The sequence below is a fragment of the Eubalaena glacialis genome, chromosome 2 (assembly GCF_028564815.1).
Source record: "Eubalaena glacialis isolate mEubGla1 chromosome 2, mEubGla1.1.hap2.+ XY, whole genome shotgun sequence".
Classification (NCBI taxonomy): domain Eukaryota; kingdom Metazoa; phylum Chordata; class Mammalia; order Artiodactyla; family Balaenidae; genus Eubalaena; species Eubalaena glacialis.
In genome coordinates, this window is record NC_083717.1 from 140,304,040 (window position 1) to 140,322,375 (window position 18,336).

The window sequence follows — 18,336 nt, forward strand, 5'->3', positions numbered from 1 at the left end:
TTTGAAGGCCAGTGGTGCTTGACTGCAGGAACTCCACAGGACTGGGGGAAAGAGAAACTCCACCCCTGGAGGGTGCAAACAAGATCTCATGCGCAGTGGGACCCAGGCAAAAAGCAGTGATTACATAGGACCCTGGGCCAGACTTACCTGCTGGCCTTGGATGGTCTCCTGGTGAGGTACAGGCCAGCTGTGGCTCACTGTGAGGACAAAGACACTGGTGGCGGACATACTGGGGAGTACTCATTGGCATGAGCTCTCCCGGAGGCCGTCATTTTGACACCAAGACCTGGCCCCCACCCAATATACTGTAGGCTCCAGTGCTAGGACTCCTCAGGCCAAACAACCAACAGGGCAGGAACACAGCCCCACCCATCAGCAAACAGGCAGCCTAAAGTCTTCCTGAGGCCAGAGCCACCTGGTCAATGGATAAAGCAGACATGGTACATATATACAATAGAATATTACTCAGCCATAAAAAAGAATGAAATAATGCCATTTGCAGCAACATGGATGGACTAGAGATTATCATACTAAATGAAGTAAGTCAGACAGAGAAAGACAAATATCATATGATATCACTTATACATGGAATCTAAAAAAAAGATACAAATGAACTTACTTAAAAAACAGAAACAGACTCACAGACTTAGAAAACAAACTTATGGTTACCAAAGGGGAAAGGGGGAGGGATAAATTAGAAGTTAGAGATTAACATATACATGCTACAATATATAAAATAATCAACAAGTACCTACTGTATAGCACAGGGAACTCTACTCAATACTCTGTAGTAATGTATATGGGAAAAGAATCTGAAAAAAGAATAAATATATGTATATGTATAACTGAATCTCTTTGCTGTACACCTGAAACTAGCACAACATTGTAAATCAACTCTACTCCAATATGAAATAAAAATTTTTTAAAAAGGAAAAAATGTATATTAAGAGAGGATCATAACTGATTCTGTCTCCATGTCCTCATATTACAAGTACAGGGACTGAAAATGCAAGAGACCACATGGCTGGTAAACATTTCATGGATTCAGCAAATATACCAGACATTATGCTGGAAACTGAAAAAACATTTAGTTAACAGGACAGACATAATCTCTAATACAGTGGCAGTGTCCAGCTAGACCAAGGAAACTTTGCATCTCAGTCAAGGTCCTCAACAACAAATTTCAATTCTTCCTGAATGTATTCACACTTCCCACGGTACAGTGAATCTGATTTTGTGATAGGCAAATCAGGTACTCTCAGTCGCTGAAATGTTCAGATAATCAGAAATATTCTACAAGGAAAATTAGGCTGTATTGCAGCCTCTTTACTACTTTATCAAGAAAGATATGAGTAGAGAATAGTAGACAAAATATGGAAATGATGGGAAAGCCTTTTTTTTAGCACTTGACAGTAGAAATAGCATCAGTAATTTCAGCTAAGATGGTAATTTCCTAATGTGAGATCAGTTAGGTATTCTAAGTAAATCTGTGGGAGATGAAAATTCTTTTGGAAAAAAATAGTGTTAGTGCAAAAAAAATAAAATAATAAAATAAAAAGGTCTTGGAAATACCAAAAATCAAACCTTATTTTCAAGCAGTCTAGAATAATGTTTCTCAATCTCAAATCTGGCAAGTATGAAAAAAATGTGTGCTTACATAAATTTTTATAAAACTATGAGAAACTCCCTTAAAAGTATCACATGCTCTTAGTTATAGATGTAATAAAGAATATGAAAAATCCCACAATTAATGGACATGAAAATGCAACAAGTTTTGGAATTATCAATCTAGAGTTTTCACTGAACACATAAATACAGTAACCAAATTAAACATTTTTAAGAGAATCATCTCAATACTTCAGCACATTGCAACTGAATTGTAGCTAGACAAAACATTTTCCAAAAAGTTGCCATAACCATAGAAACCAAGACAACCTTTAATAACAGACATCTTAAAATAATCCATAATTACTCTTTAAAAATGTTAATAGCTTATACTATAGTAATTTAACTTTATTATAAGTTTCTCTTCATCAAAGTTTAGAGTACAAAAAACATAAGCCAAGCTTCCAAAGGACTCATCACATTCTAAGTTGAAATAAAATTTAAAATAAACAGGAGATTTATCCTGAGGTTGCAAGGATGGTTCAATATTCACAAAACAGTCCATGTAATACACCATATTAACAAGTTGAAGGAAAAATATCATATCATTACCTCAATAGATGCAGAAAGAGCTTCAAACAAAATTCACCATCCATTCATGTTAAAAACTCTCAACAAAGAAGGTATAGAGGGAACATACCTCAATATAATAAAGGCCATATATGACAAGCCCACAGATAACATCATACTCAATGGTGAAAAGCTGAACGCATTTCCTCTAAGATCAGGAACGAAACAAGGATGCTCACTTTCCCCAATTTTATTCAACATAATATTGGAAGTCCTATCCATAACAATCAGACAAGAAAAAGAAATAGAAGTAATCCAAGTTGGAAAGGAAGAAGTAATACTGTCACTGTTTGCAGATGGCATGATACTATACATAGAAAATCCTAAAGATGCCACAAGAAAATTACTAGAGCTCATCAATGAACCTGGTAAAGTGGCAGCATACAAAATTTATATATATAAATCTGCTGCATTTCTATATACTAACAATGAACTATAAGAAAGAGAAATTAAGGAAGCAATTTCATTCACAGTTGCATCAAAAAGAATAAAATACTTAGGAATAAACCTTCCTAAGGAGGTAAAAACCTGGACTTGGTAAACTATAAGACACTGATAAAAAATAAATGAAAGATAACACAAACAGATGGAAAGACATACTATGCTCATAAATTGAAAGAATTAATATTGTTAAAATTACCATACTACCCAAGGCAATTTAAAGTTTCAATGCAATCCCCAAGGGCATTTTTCACTGAACTAGAACAAATAATTCTAAAATTTATATGGATACACAAAAGACTTCAAATAGCTAAAACAATCTTGAGAAAAAAGAACATAGCTGGAGGAAACATGCTTCCTGATTTCAGACTATACTACAAAGCTACAGTCATCAAAACAGTATGGTACTGGCTCAAAAACAGACACATAGATCCTTGGAACAGAATATAGAACCCAGAAATAAACCCACACACTTATGGTCAATTAATCTACTACAAAGGAGGCAAGAATATACAATGGAGAAAAGACAGTCTCTTCAATAAGTGGTTTCTGGGAAAACTGAACAGATGCATGTAAAAGAATGAAATTAGAACATTCTCTATCACCACATACAAAAAATAAACTCGAAATGGATTAAAGACCTAAATGTAAGACCGGAAACCATAAAACTCCTAGAAGAAAACAAAGGCAGAACACTCTTTGACATAAGTTGTAGCAATATATTTTTTGGATCTGTCTCCTAAAGCAAAGGGAATAAAAGCAAAAATAAACAAATGGGACCTAATTAAACTTAAAAACTTTTGCATAGCAAAGGAAACCATTGTTAAATGAAAAGACAACTTACTGATTGGGAGCAAATATTTTCAAGTGATATGACCAATAAGGGGTTAATATACAACATATATAAACAGCTCATACAACTCAACATCAAAAAAACAAACAGCCTGATTGAAAAATGGACAGAAGAACTGAATAGACATTTTTTAAAAGAGGATGTGCAAATGGCCAACAGGCACATGAAAAGATACTGAACATTGCTAATCAAGGGAAATGCAAATCAAAACCACAATGAGATATCACCTCACACCTGTCAGAATGGCTATCATCAAAAAGAACACAAATAACAAATGTTGGCGAGGATGTGGAGAAACGGGCAATCATACATTGTTGGTGGGAATGTAAATTGGTGCAGCCACTGTGGAAAACATTTTGAAGGTTTCTTAAGAACTACAAATAGAGCTACCATATGACCCAGCCATTCCATTCCTGGGTATATGTCTGAAAAAACAAAAACACTAATTCAAAAAGATACATGCACTCCAATTTTCATAGTAGCAGTATTTATAATTGCCAAGATATGGAAGCAACCTCAATGTCCATCAACAGATGAATGGATAAAGATGTGTTACATACATATAAAATTTTTGCCATTTGCAGCAACATGGATGGACTTGGAGGGTATTGTGCTAAATGAAATAAGTCAGACAGAGAAAGACAAAATTGTATGATCACTTATATGTGGAATCTAAAAAATAAAACAGACTAGTGAATATAACACAAAAGGAAAACTCACAAATGTTGAGAACACACTATTGGTTACCAGTGGGGAGAAGGAAGTGCAGAGGGACAAGATAAGGGTGGGGGATTAAGACGTACAAACTACTATGGATAAAATAAGCTACAGGGATATGTTGTACAATGCAGGGAATATAGCCAATATTTTATAATAACTATAAATTGACTATAACCTTTAAAAACTGTGAATCAGTATATTGTACATCTGAAACATATAATATTGTGCATCAATTATATCTCAATTAAAAATAAAAGAATTTTTAAAAAAATGAACAAACAAAACAAAAACAGAGTTATAGATGCAGAGAACAAACAGGTGGTTGCCAGAGGGAAGGGTATTGGGGGAATGAGAGAAATAGGTGAAGGAGATTAACAGGTACAAACTTCCAGGTATAAAATAAATGAGTCACAGGTATGAAATGCACAGTGTGGGGTATATAGTCAATAATTATGGTGACAGATGGTAACTAGACTTACCGTGGTGATCATTTTATAATGTATAGAAATATTGAATCACTATGTTGTATACCAAGAACTAACATAGTCTTGTAAGTCAGTTATATTTCAAAGCCACCCAACCAAACAAACACACAAACTGATTAGAAACAGAGATCAGATTTCTGGTTACCAGAGGCTGAATGCGGGGTAAGGGGAAACTAGATGAAGAAGGTCAAAACTACAAACTTCCAGTTATATTATAAGTACCAGGGACATAAAGTACATGATATAATTAACATTGCTCTATATTATTTATGGAAGTTGTTAAGAAAATAAATCCTGAGCTCTCATCACAAGGAAAAATTTTTTTTCTTTTTTAAAATGTTATATCTTTATGAGGTGATGGACATTCACTAAACTTATTGTGGTAATCATTTCATGATGTATGTAAGTCAGATCATCATGCTGTACACTTTAAGCTTATACAGTGCTGTATGTCAATTATATCTCAATAAAATTGGAAGGAAAAAAAGCTAAATAGGAATATGCCCTCAAGGCCATCTCAGTATATTTTTCTTTATGATTACACACCTTTTTAAATACTTCATCCATAGTTATCTTCATTGAAATGAAGATTTTTACAAAGAAAATGTGTCCCTATCCAGACAGTGAAATGTAAAATGTTCAAGAAGATTGGAGTGAAAACAGGAAAAAAATGCTTTCCTCAGAAGAAATCAAATGAAAAGAGAGTAAGAGATATGATGAATTATAATAAGGAGAAAGAAAACACTCCATGACTTTAGATGTGTGACTGAAACTCAAGGAATTTAAAGTAGATGAGAGAATTGCAGAAAAGAATATGTCTTTTCCACTACAAGCTACATGTAGAGAAAAAAACAAAATGGCTATAGAGAATATTTTACCCTTGTCAACAGGGTTTAGTGTAGAAAGTATATTTTAATTATTTCAATTATAAATTACTTCATTTCAAAACAGATATTTTATACACTTTAGATTTGAATAAAAATAGCACAGTAATTTTAAATCACTAGTTGTTATTGCTCATTTTCCAAACTGCAGTCCACATCTTAGGATTTCCTTTCACTCCCCTCTTCACAAAGTTACCTGCAAGCACCTACCCTTTTCTAAAGTATGTACTTCCCAGAGCCGCCTATCTTGATTGCTAGCTTAGTTAAGACCTGACTACAGCTGAGGAGGAGGCCCCTATTCCAGTTCTATATGGATGACACCCTTTATTTTAATAGAAACCTCTTCATTCTTGGTATCAGATGAATCTTCAGGAACTGTATCCCATTCTGAAGGCTCTTCAGATTTTGGCTTATCTTCCAAAACCCCTGATCCTAATTTTACCACCAGGATGTCCGCTGCCTGGGGAGACTGATAAACCATAGACACATTCTCTACCAGAGCTTCATCTGTAGGTGTTTGCTCAGATCGTGGAAGCAGAACTTCAGCAGAGGTTTCTTTTATAGAGATTTGTGTAATAAAGGACACTTCAGCTAGTGAAGACTGTTTGTCAACAGAGAACATTTCCGAAGTAGTTTCTTCAGTTGATGGCGGCTGAAATTCAGCAGGGGTCTCCTCTGCAGAAGGCTCCTCTGCTGGCAGAGGTTGAAGTTCAGCTGCAGCCTCTTCTGCAAGGGTCTTCTCAGCTGGTGGAGGCTGAACTTTGGTGGAGGCCTCTTCTGCAGGGATGTCCTCAGCTGGCAGAGACTGAACTTCTTCTGGGACCTCTTCTGCAGAGGTCTCCTCAGTGGGTGGAGACTGAATGTTGGCAGAGGACTTCTCTGCAGGGGCATTCTCAGTTTGTGCAGACTGAACTTCTTCTGTGGCCTCTTCTGCAGGGGTCTCCTCAGCTGGTAGAGACTGAACTTCTGGGACCTCTTCTGCAGGGGCCTCCTCAGCTGGTAGAGACTGAAGCTCAGCAGAGGCCACCTCAGCTGGAGGAGACTCAACTTCAGCTGGGGCCTCTTCTGCAGGGGACTCCACAGCTGGTGAAATTTGAAGTTCTGGGACCTCTTGTGTAGGAGCGTCTTCAGCTGCTGGAGGCTGAACTTCAGCAGGAGGCTCTTTTAAAAGAGTCTCTTCAGCTGAGGTGGGCTCTACTTTAGCAGGGGCCTCATCTCCAGGAGCCTCTTCTGCTGGGGAAGGCTGTACTTCAGCAGGAGCCTCTTCAGATGCTGGAGGTTGAACTTCAGCAGAAACCTCTTCTGCAGTAATCTCCTCAGTTAGTGGGAGCTGCACTTCAGCAGAGATCTCTTCTGCAGCAGGAGGCTGTACTTCAGCTGGAACATCTTTCCCATCTTCTAAAAGTACTGGAGCATCTTTTTTGGTTGGTGGAATAGATAAAGCTCTGTTAATACTTTGCTGCCTAATTTCTTCGTTGTTACTTGTTGTGGGTTGAAATTCAGGATGTTCAGTAACAAAAATCTTCCCTGAGGATTTCCGTTTCTGCATCTTCCTTTGACTTTGAAAAAGGATTACTTGGCCAGCCAATAACCACTATTTCTTATTCACTAAAGTATGTCTGCTCTTCCTTGTCTACTTTTCCTTTTTAAGGAATGTTCATCATTGTCCAGTCTCCAGTACAACTGGTCTGCTGAGGTCTGTCTGTTTTGAGTTGAACTGAGTGTCTGCTTGGTGGAATTTCTACTTCCTGAACACTCTCTGGAAATTCAGGGGCTGCTTCTCCAATAGCAGCTGGCTTTTCTTCAGGTACCACTGTTTCACAGACTGACTTGATTTCTTCTTTTTTCTCTTCTGCAGTAGTTTCTGTCTGCAGAGATTTATCAGTCATATCATGTACACGCTTTCTCTTGTCCAAGTTTGCTGAAGTTGAGAAGATACTCTACGACATTCATAGTTGAATTTGCTTCCAGGAATATTGTCAATACTAAGGGTACCTTTGGGGCCAGATGATTGTGGTATAGACAAGTGTTTCTTTTTCTCTGTCACTTCAGTGTGCTGGGATTTATCTACCATTGGTTGGCTGGGTCGTCTTCTCTTTCGAATTTCTTGCCTCCCTGCTGAGATACGGTGATCAGATTCATAACTTTCTTCCATTTCTAAGACTGGTAGAATTCAAACTTATCAATCTTGAAGTAATTAATCATCAAGAATGACAAATTTACCAGATAGTTAAGCCTTTGCCTTCCTCATTAAGTGTTGTTCTGTTGAGCTACCTCAGAAAAATTGATTCATAAATTATTGCATTCTGTACTACACTCTTGTTGGATCCCACCTCACTTAGTAAGCATCTTTCCTGTTTAGTCTCTGGTATGACTAAATATAACTTCTAGAAATTTCCCTATGGGTCTATGACATCACTGCCAATTGTCCCTACAAGGTTCCGTCAATGGTATACACAGAACTTTTTAACCTGGTAAACACTCATGGATGCTGGCCACAAGTGAGAGATCTACAGTTTGAAACAGCAAGTTGAAAAAAGCGTTTGTCTAGCAGAGGAATATGAAGTAAACTCCAGTAATGCTGCTTTCTTGTAGCTGGAGTTGATGCTTTTGAACTTTCAATTCTGTCCATTTCATTCTACTGTCAAAGACCGTTATAATGTTGAATTCAGAATTCTGCAGCCTATTTTCAATTGTTGGAGAAAACAACTGGTAACGTATGTGTGGCAGTGTTCTATCAATATATGTTTATATAATTTGATGGAAAGTTAATATTGTTTGAAAAACTTGAGTTCTGAGGTCCATACCCACATAAGTTCCTTTCTTATGTCCTTAGTATTCAGTAACCACAAGAGCCTACTATCAATGTGTGTATATATATGGCATGTTTGCCTTCTCAAACAACTTGAGATATTTTAATTTTCAACTATTTCAGAAAATAGTTCCACCCAAAGTTTGTCAAATAAAAGAATATTGAGTGTAAAGATATGTCAAGTGAAATAAAATGCATTTTTTGATGCAGTCACTATATACTCTGCGGATAACCACATGGGAATGAATTCCCCAGTGAAGATGAAAACATTTAATTGAAGCTTTGAAAAAGAGGAATCCCAGTTAAGCAGACTGCAAATGGAATTATAATAGATTTAAAATATTAAAAAAAAAACACTTTAACATACATCACACAAAAATTTTACTAGAGAGATGGGGATTGGTCAAAAGATGTGCAAAAACATATTCCTTTAGTCTAAGGACAGTTAAAGAGAAAATAGCCTTTAAAAAATGTAGTCACAAGAGACAATATAATAAACATACCTAAACAATTATTATGACTTCATTAACCTAGGAATATTTTTAAATTTCTTTATACTTTATTGTCCCCATGAAATATAAAAGCGTCATTGAATAATTCCCTTTGTTTGACATGCATTAGTCATAATTGTAGTTAGGTAATCTTAGTCAAATAAATAAGCACTTTACACATTCGTTGACCCAGCCCCTAAAGCATCCTCTATCTCTATGCAGGGATAGGTGAATATTTGTTGGGTGTAATTGGAGGAGTGTGATTAGAAACCATACTGCTTGTCCTACATCTCCACTTGCTCTCCTTTCATTTTTGTCTATTCTGCTCCACTATGTTTTATCTTTCTAAGATTTAATAAAGTGAAGTAAAACAATAGTCATTTTACAAAAGTATTGGCATAAGTTTTCATCAGACCTGCTGTAGTTTGAAACCTAGGTTGTTTATCAACCACTTTGTGGTCTGGTGTTCCTCTCAGTTGTATCTGTCAAACATTGTATGTGTACTTTGCAATCAAGTTTCTGATGTTATGTGGTATCTTCAAAGTCTATTATGTGGTATCTTCAAAGTCTATTTTGGGCCAACTCATAAGAAGAAATAAATGTCAAACCAACATTGTCTTAATTGGGTTAATATAACATTGCATGTACTGGATTAATTTTGATGCTTTAACTTAAATAAGATTTTGCCAACATTTCCATAGACATAAACTCATTTTCCAATTCTTGCTATTTTTGTTTTCCCCTCCAAGAAATAAGAACTTGATTTTTCTTAATTACACACCAAACTATCAAAGTAAATAGCCTATTGCTACTAGCTTATTCATAGAGGCAAATTAGCATTCCTAAATAATCAATCAATTAAAAATTTACTTGATATCCCAAATAGAATTATGAGAGACTTCATAGAGCAATTTCTCATCATATTTTTTAAGATCCAGAAATGTTCATTTTTTTCCCACTAATCTAACCAACAATTACATTATTCAATCTATCTGATCAATTTTGGGTTAGGTGTTTTAACCTTTGTTTAGGAAATCTCACATGATTCAGCTCTCTCCCTTTTACTTGGTTCACATCTGTTGTGGGATCAATTGTGTATCCCCAAAAGATATGTTGAAGTCCTAACCTGCAGTACCTCCGAATGTAACCTTATTTGGAGACAGGGTCTTTGCAAATGTAATCAGTGTAAGATGGTATCCTAAAAAGAGGAAACTTTGGACACAAAAAGACACATAGGGAAGATGGCCATATGAAGATGGAGTCTGAGATTAGAGTTATGCTGCCACAAAGCAAGGAACACCAAGGGCTACCAGAAGCTGAACGAGGCAATGAAGGATCCTCCTTTAGAGGCTTTGGAGGGAGTATAACCCTGCTAATGCCTTGATCTAGGGGTTTTAAGCCTCTAGAACTAGAATACATTTCTGTTGTTTTAACCTAGTTTGTGGTACTTTCTTATGGCAGACCGAGGAAAACAATACAACATTTCAGAGCCCCATGTTTTTTACTCCCATCTGACATGCTGTAGTTCTGACTCTCTCAATCTCTAGGACTAGTTTCTTTATTCCTGACTCAGGTTTGGCATTTAGTTTCATACAATGTTTGACCTATTTCTACAATCATAAAACCAGAGGGATTTGCTGAAAGGCCTCTCTCTGATAACTTGTATTTAATTTTACCAAAAACAAATTTGCTGACTGGTACTTAATTTCATTTATAATTATAATGACGTTGAAAGCTATGATTTAGAGATAGCAGAGATATTTCAAATCAATGTAGACTAAATATCTAAACTGTGACCTATATTGCTTTGTTCTAAACTGACTAGATCAAATAAGATGAAGTCTGAAAAATGTCCATTGGCTATGACAACTACAAGGTCATTGGTAATTTGAGTAAGAACAATTTCAGTGGAAGGGTGGGAAATAGAAGTGATAAAACACTAAAATTTCTGTGAATTATAAAGTTTAAAAATTGCACTTAAAAAAAGAAAAAATAAGTAAAATATCACATAGACAAAGAGCTATACTTAATACACTAAAAGATTTTAGAAAATCAATATAAAAATAACACAATAGAAAAAATTTTAAGAACATGGATAGAAAACATATAGAGGAAAAATAACTGACCAATAAATATATAAAAGAGATCCACTTTACTTCTAAAATTAAAATTAAAATAATATCAATGTAAAATTAGCAAAGATTATTTTAAAGGTAATCTCCCCTCCCTTAAAAAAAAATGAGAGTATTATTAAATGGATGGTCTCCTACATTACTGACAGGAGTTTAACTTGATACAATCTTTATTCTGGAGAATTTCAAAGTAAATATCAAAAGTTCCTGAAACATGCATACCATGTGCCAACAATTCTGCTTCCAAGAAATTTAATTTTTGGAAATATTTATTCCCTCAAGAAATATTTACTGAACACCTATCTATTCCAGGGACAATTCCTACATGTTAGGGAAACAACAGAATACAAAAAGACATTGTTTCCTGTCTTTATGACTCTCACAGTCTAGTGGGAGAAACTAAATAAATAAGTAAAAAGTTTGTGAAAATAATATTAATTAGTGAAGAGGGAATATACTTTACCTAGAGTAATAGGACCAGAAGGGGTTTATAGTAGATAGCATCTAATTGAGAAAGTATCCAAAGGCGTAACAGTAGGAAGAAATGCCATGTTTTAGGAACTATAAGAAATCTGCTGTAGCAAGAGGAAAGGCAAAGCAAACAAAGGAAATCATTTATGAGATGTGCTTGAAGAAATAGATAGCAGCCTGATGGTGCACTGATTTAGAGACTCTATGAAGTATTGTTATTTTGGACATAACCATTGTAAATACTTATGCATCTAATATCAGAGCACCTAAATATAAAAAGCAAATATCAAGAGATTTGAAGGGATAAGTAGACAACAATACAATAATAGTAGGGAATTTGATTATATCACTTTCATTAATGGGTAGATAATCAGATAGAAAATTAATAAGAAAACATTGGAGTTAAATTACACTTTTGAACAGATGGACCTAACAGACATATATAAACATTCCTTCCAACATCAGCAAAATAAACATTCTCCTCAAGCGTACTTGGAACATTCTCCAAGAGAGATCATATGTTATCTAACAAAACTAGTCTTTAAAAATTTATGAAAATTAAAATGATATCAAGCATCTTTTCTAACCACAATGGTATGAAATTAGAAATCAAGTACAAGAAGATAACAGCAAAATTCACAAATATATGTAAGTTAAATATCATACTACTGAACAACCTATGGGTCAAAGAAGAAATCAAAAGGGAGATTAAGAATATCTTGAGACAAATAAAAATGGAAATACAACATACCAAAATTATGGGATGCAACAAAAGCAATTCCAAGGGGGAAATATATAGCAATAAACACCTACATCAAAAAAGGAAGATCTCAAACAACCTAACTTTACACCTCAACAACTAGTAAGAGAATAATAAATATGAAGATAGCAAAAGAAAGAAAATAAGAAAAATCAGAGCAGAAATAAAGACTAGAAAGACAATAGAAAAAATTAATGAAACTAAGAGATGATTTTTTAAAAAGATAAACAAAAGTGACAAGCTTCTAGCTAGGCTGAGAAAAAAGAGAAGATTCAAATAAAATCTGAAATAAAAGAGGAGACATTACAACTTATACATAGAAATACTAAGGATCATAAGAGACTACTATAAATACTTTTACACCAACAAATTGGATAACTTAGAAGAAATGACTAGATTACTAGAAAAATAAAACCTACCAGGACTGAATCATGAAGAAATAGAAAATCTGAACAGATAAGGAGATCGAATCAGTAATTAAAAACCTCCAAACAGAGAAAAGCACAGAACTAGATGGCTTCACTGGTGAATTCTATCAAACATTTAAAGGGGAATTAATATCAATTCTCTCAAAGTCTTCCAAAAAATTTAAGACAGGAGAACAATTCCAAGTTTATTTTTATGAGGCCAGTATAACCCTATCACCAAAACTTGTCAAGGCCCCTATAGGAAATGAAAATTACAGGCCAATATCCCTGATGAACATACAAGCAAAAATTCTTAACAAAATATTAGCAAACTGAATTCAACAGCACGTGAAAAGGATAATACACCATGATCAAATGGCATTCATCTCTGGAATGCAAGGATGGTTCAACACATGCAAATCAAGAAATGTGATACAGCACACTAACAAAATGAAGGATAAAGATGCAGAAAAGCATTTAAAGACAACAACAAAAAAATTTAACAAAACATATTTCCATGATAAAAGTGCTCAACAAATTAGGTATAGATGAAAAATACCTCAATATTATAAAGGCCATATATGAAGCTAATAATATACTCAACAGTAAAAAGCTAAAGTTGTTGTTCTAATATCAGGAAAAAGACAAGGATGCTCACTGTCCCCACTTCTATTCAACATAGTACTGGAAGTACTAGCCAAAGCAATTAAACAAGAAAAAGAAATAAACAGCATTCAAATTGGAAAAGAGGAAATAAAACTGTCTCTGTTTGCAGATGACGTATTTTATATATAAAACCCTAAAGATGCCACCAAAAAAACCCTGTTAAAACTAATTTAAAAATTCAGGAAAGTTTCAGAATGAAGAAAAATCAACATACAAAAATCAGTTGCATTCTTATACAATAACTATTAGAAAGTGAAATTAAGAAGATAATCCCTTTTTATAATTGCATCAACAATAATATACTTAGGAATAAATTTAACCGAAGAGGTGAAAGATCTGTACACTGAAAACTATAAGGAGTTGATGAAAGAAATTTAAGAAGACACAAATAAATGGAAAGACATTCCATGTTCACAGACTAGAAGAATTAATATTGTTAAAATGTTTATACCACGCAAGGCCATCTATAGCTTCAATGCAATCCTTATAAAAATTCCAATGGCATTTTTCATGGAAATATAAAAAACAATTCTAAAATTCATTTGGAACCACAAAAGACCCGAAATAGCCAAAGCACTCTTAAGAAAGAACAGAGGTGGAGGTGTCAAACTTCATGATTTCAATCTATCCTAAAAAGCCATAGTAATCAAACACTGTGGGATTGACATAAAAAAAGATAAATAGATTAATGGAGCAGAATAGAGAGCCCAGAAATAAACCTAAAGATATATGATCAGTTAATTTTTGACAAGGCACCAAGAATACACAGTGAGGAAAGAGTAGTCTCTTTAATAAGTCGTGTTGGAAAAACTAAATATTCACACGCGAAAAAAAAAAAAAAAAATTGGACCCCTATCTTCCAAAATTACACTCACAAAAATTAACTCAAAATAGATTAAAGATGAACATAATACCTGAAACCATGAAACTCCCAGAAGAAAACGTGGAGATCAAGATCCTTGACATTGGTTTGGCAATGATTTTTTTGGATTTGACACCAAAAGCAAAAGCAAAAAATGCAAAAATAAACAGGTGGAGCTACATCAAATTAAAAAGCTTCTACACAGCAAAAGAAGCCATCAATAAAATGAAAAGGTGACCTATGGAATGGGAAAAAATGTATGCAAACAGTTTATTGAATCAGGGATTAATATTAAAATTATGTAAAGAACTCATACAACTTAGTAGCAAAAAAACAAAAAACAAACAAACAAAAATAACCCAATTAAATGAGAGCAAAGGACCTGAATAACATTTTTCCAGACAGGACATACAAATGGTCAACAGGTAAGCAGTACCTTTTGGATCCGTCTCCTAGAGTAATGGAAATGAAAACAAAAATAAACAAATGGGGCCTAATTAAACTTAAAAGCTTTTGCACAGCAAAGGAAACCATAAACAAAGTGAAGAGACAACTTACAGAATGGGAGAAAATATTTGCAAATGATAAGAGCAACAAGGGATTAATCTCCAAAATATATAAACAGCTCATGCAGCTCAATATCAAGAAAACAAGCAACCCAATCAAAAAATGGGCAGAAGCTCTAAATAGACATTTCTCCAAAGAAGACATAGAGATGGCCAAAAGGCACATGAGAAGATGCCCAGTGTCACTAATTATAGAGAAATGCAAATCAAAACTACAATGAGGTATCACCTCACACCCCAGTCAGAATGGCCATCATCAAAAAGTCTACAAATAATAAATGCTGGAGAGGGTGTGGAGAAAAAGGAACCCTCCTACACTGTTGGTGGGAATGTGAATTGATACAGCCACTATGGAGAACAGTATAGAGGTTCCTTAAAAAACTAAAAATAGAGCTACCATATGATCCTACAATCCCGCACCTAGGCATATATCCAGAGAAAACTATAATTCAAAATATACATGCACTTCAGTGTTTACAATAGCCAAAACATGGAGGCAACCTAAATGTCCATCAACAGATGGATGGATAAAGAAGATGTAGTGTGCATATGTGTGTATATATATGTATATATATATTTATATATATATATAATGGAATATTACTCATCCATAAAAAATGAAATAATGCCATTTGCAGCAACATGGATGGACTAGAGATTATCATACTAAGTGAAGTAAGTCATACAGAGAAAGACAAATACCATATGATATCACTTACATGTGGAATCTAAAAAAAAATTATACAAGTGAACTTACAAAACAGAAATAGACCCACAGACATAGAAAACAAACTTATGGTTACCAAAGGGGAAAGGGAGAGGGATAAATGTGGGATTAGCATATACACACTACTATATATAACATAGACAACCAACAAGGACCTACTGTACAATACAGGGAACTATACACAATATTTTGTAATAACCCATAAGGGAAAAGAAGCTGAAAAAGAATATAAATATATATATGTATATTTATATATATATATGTATAACTGAATCACTTTGCCATACACCTGTAACTAATACAACATTGTAAATCAACTACACTTCAATTTTTTTAAAAAACCACTTATCATCAGCGAAATGCAAATAAAAAGCACACTGAGATGTTACCTTTTACCTGTTAGGATGTCTGTTCTCAAAAAGACAAGAGATAGCAAATGCTGGAGAGGATATGGAGAAAAAGGAACTCTTTCACACTGTTGGTGGGACTGTAAACTGATACAGCCATTATGAAAATAATATTGAGGTTCCTCAAGAAATTAAAAATAGAATTACCATATGATCCAGTAATCTCACTTCTGGATATATCCAAAGGAAATGAAATTACTACCTTGAAAAGATATCTACATTGCCATGTTCATTTCAGCATTATTCACAATAGACAAGATATGTTAAATTTTTTTCAACTGTGTTCAGCAACCTATGCACAGATTCATAGAAGAGTAAGAGTTTGATTGATGCAAGTTTTTTGGGTTTGCTAGGGTAGTGGAGCAAAGAGTGAAAAGGATCAAAGGGGTTAACTACAACCTAAGGCCAGATATGATAGGAAGTTAAGACAGGTATAAACTGAGGTGTAAGGAAAAAATAAAAGGGACTAGGGACTGAAGCTCAATGAACAAGCGTAGTGGGAGCAAAGGAATGAGAAAATGGAAAAGATAGGAACAGGTGGTGAGAGGGTGGGAAGCTATAATTTAAGATTAAAAAAGGCAAAGTAATGTTGGCTTACAATAAAGCCAAGGATATGATTGGGGTAGAAATACAGTGCAAGTCTCTAAATTTGAGGAATTCAAGGAATTTTGAGGTTAGACATTGAAATTTAACATTGAGTGACCCAAGTACAAGGAATGAGGACAATAACTCCAAGTCTGAAGCCAATGATTTCAGTGAATTTTCAGAAGTATTAAGGAAGTCGATCAAGCACAGGGACGAGAAGCAATAGATATTGCCACAGTCTGTTAGTAAGATCGTCAATAAGTAAATACATTTTGTATAACAGTTAAGGGAAGGATCGAAGCAGTCATGGGCTCCTCCTCCCCATCCCAAGGTGCTTGTGATTTGAGGAAACAAGGGGCCTCCATTAAAGAAGGGTACAAGGAAAGTTACATCATCAGTTAAAGCAAAGAGATGGATGTAGCAGGCTATCAAAATATTGACAACATATGGAAGTTTTCATGGGGGGGGGTGGGTAGAGAAATGCACAAAGTAAAGGGATTGAACTGGATGGGATCAAAGAAATATTAAAAGAGGAGAGAAGTCAAAAGTGTATGACCAAGATGGCCTTAATGTTCCCCTCAGCTTGACTAAATTTGAGACAAGTTTCCTCCTGACTCTAAGCCTCTGACCTCCATTTTCTTAGTTTCTTTAGAAAACTTTGAAAAATTTTCCCCTGCCTCTTTGAAATGTAAATCTTTTAAAGACTCTTGCCAGTTTTACAATTCAGTGCTGTCTTTCTCAAGGACCTGGGAGCCATCCTTTTTTAATGTATTCCTCAAAGAAGATAGTGCCTCTTTTAGTTTCCATGGGAGGGTAGTAGTCTAGCTTTATTGAGCAGTGGGTGCCTTGTTCCAAGTTGTAAAACTATCCCCTGTCATGAAGATTTAAGAATCATAGATGGCCTAAAATTCACCCAACCAATCTCTTAAAAATTATCCAGCCCGTTGTTTCAGTGGGGTTGAGATCAGACAGCATTTTTGGTCTCTCACCTCTATTCCAATAGCCTTGAGTAAAGTCTTCCTTACCTGTTTAACTTTGTTTAGTACAATATTTTGCCTTGAAGGAGTAAAAGAATAGATTATACAAGGAAAGTTCAGTATGGATTGTGGCAAAACATATCAAGGATATGAAGCATTGTGAGATATTTTGGCCACAATGTTCTCAAAATATCTCAGATTAAAATGTGTTCCATTGTAGGTGCAGACTGCAATGCCTTATTCTGGTAACGCTTGTTTAATCAGAAGCTGTTGGACTATTTTTGCCTCACTCATCTTTCTATTAAGTGTTTATGGTAAAAAGACATACTGTATATAGGTCAGGTTTGATCTTTTAAGATATTATTTTTGTCATTATTATTTCACTAGAGGAAACACCTAGCAACTGTAAATATAAATGACTAGTGATTGGGGTAGAAGGATAGTGGTCTTTTCTGTGGAGGTTTTTGCAATCCTTTACTTTTATAACAAGATGCCAATCAAGATATATATTTATATAGCTTACATGATTAATTCAATAAAGAAATTTCCAGAATATATCAGTGAGTTAGTACACAGAATATTATACAGAGATAACCAATGGTCATGCTGATTTTTCACAAACATTCAGAAATATTTATGTCTTCTGAATCTTCAAATTTTAAATTACATATAATTCTGATGTCTTTTGTTTGCCATTCTAGATCTTCTCTTCACTCTTTTACCCTACATTGTATCCCAGGAGCCTGGCCCAAATGGACTGCAACAATGGGTAACCTTGCTTTTTTAAATTTGGTTGCATTCAGCAAATGGAGTACACTTGGCAGGAGATCTGAAGGAGATAGAAGAGTGAGATTC

The 18,336-nt window shown here is 34.7% G+C and overlaps 1 protein-coding gene across 1 annotated transcript; it reads right to left on the reverse strand.

The window, feature by feature from the left end:
- Nucleotides 1-5,913: 5,913 nt before the first annotated feature.
- On the reverse strand, nt 5,914-7,773 carry FSCB (fibrous sheath CABYR binding protein). The gene is given in 3 exon segments (XM_061182484.1): nt 5,914-7,168; nt 7,170-7,530; nt 7,533-7,773. Coding segments are annotated over 3 exon segments (1,857 nt in total).
- Between the last annotated feature and the right edge of the window lie 10,563 nt (nt 7,774-18,336).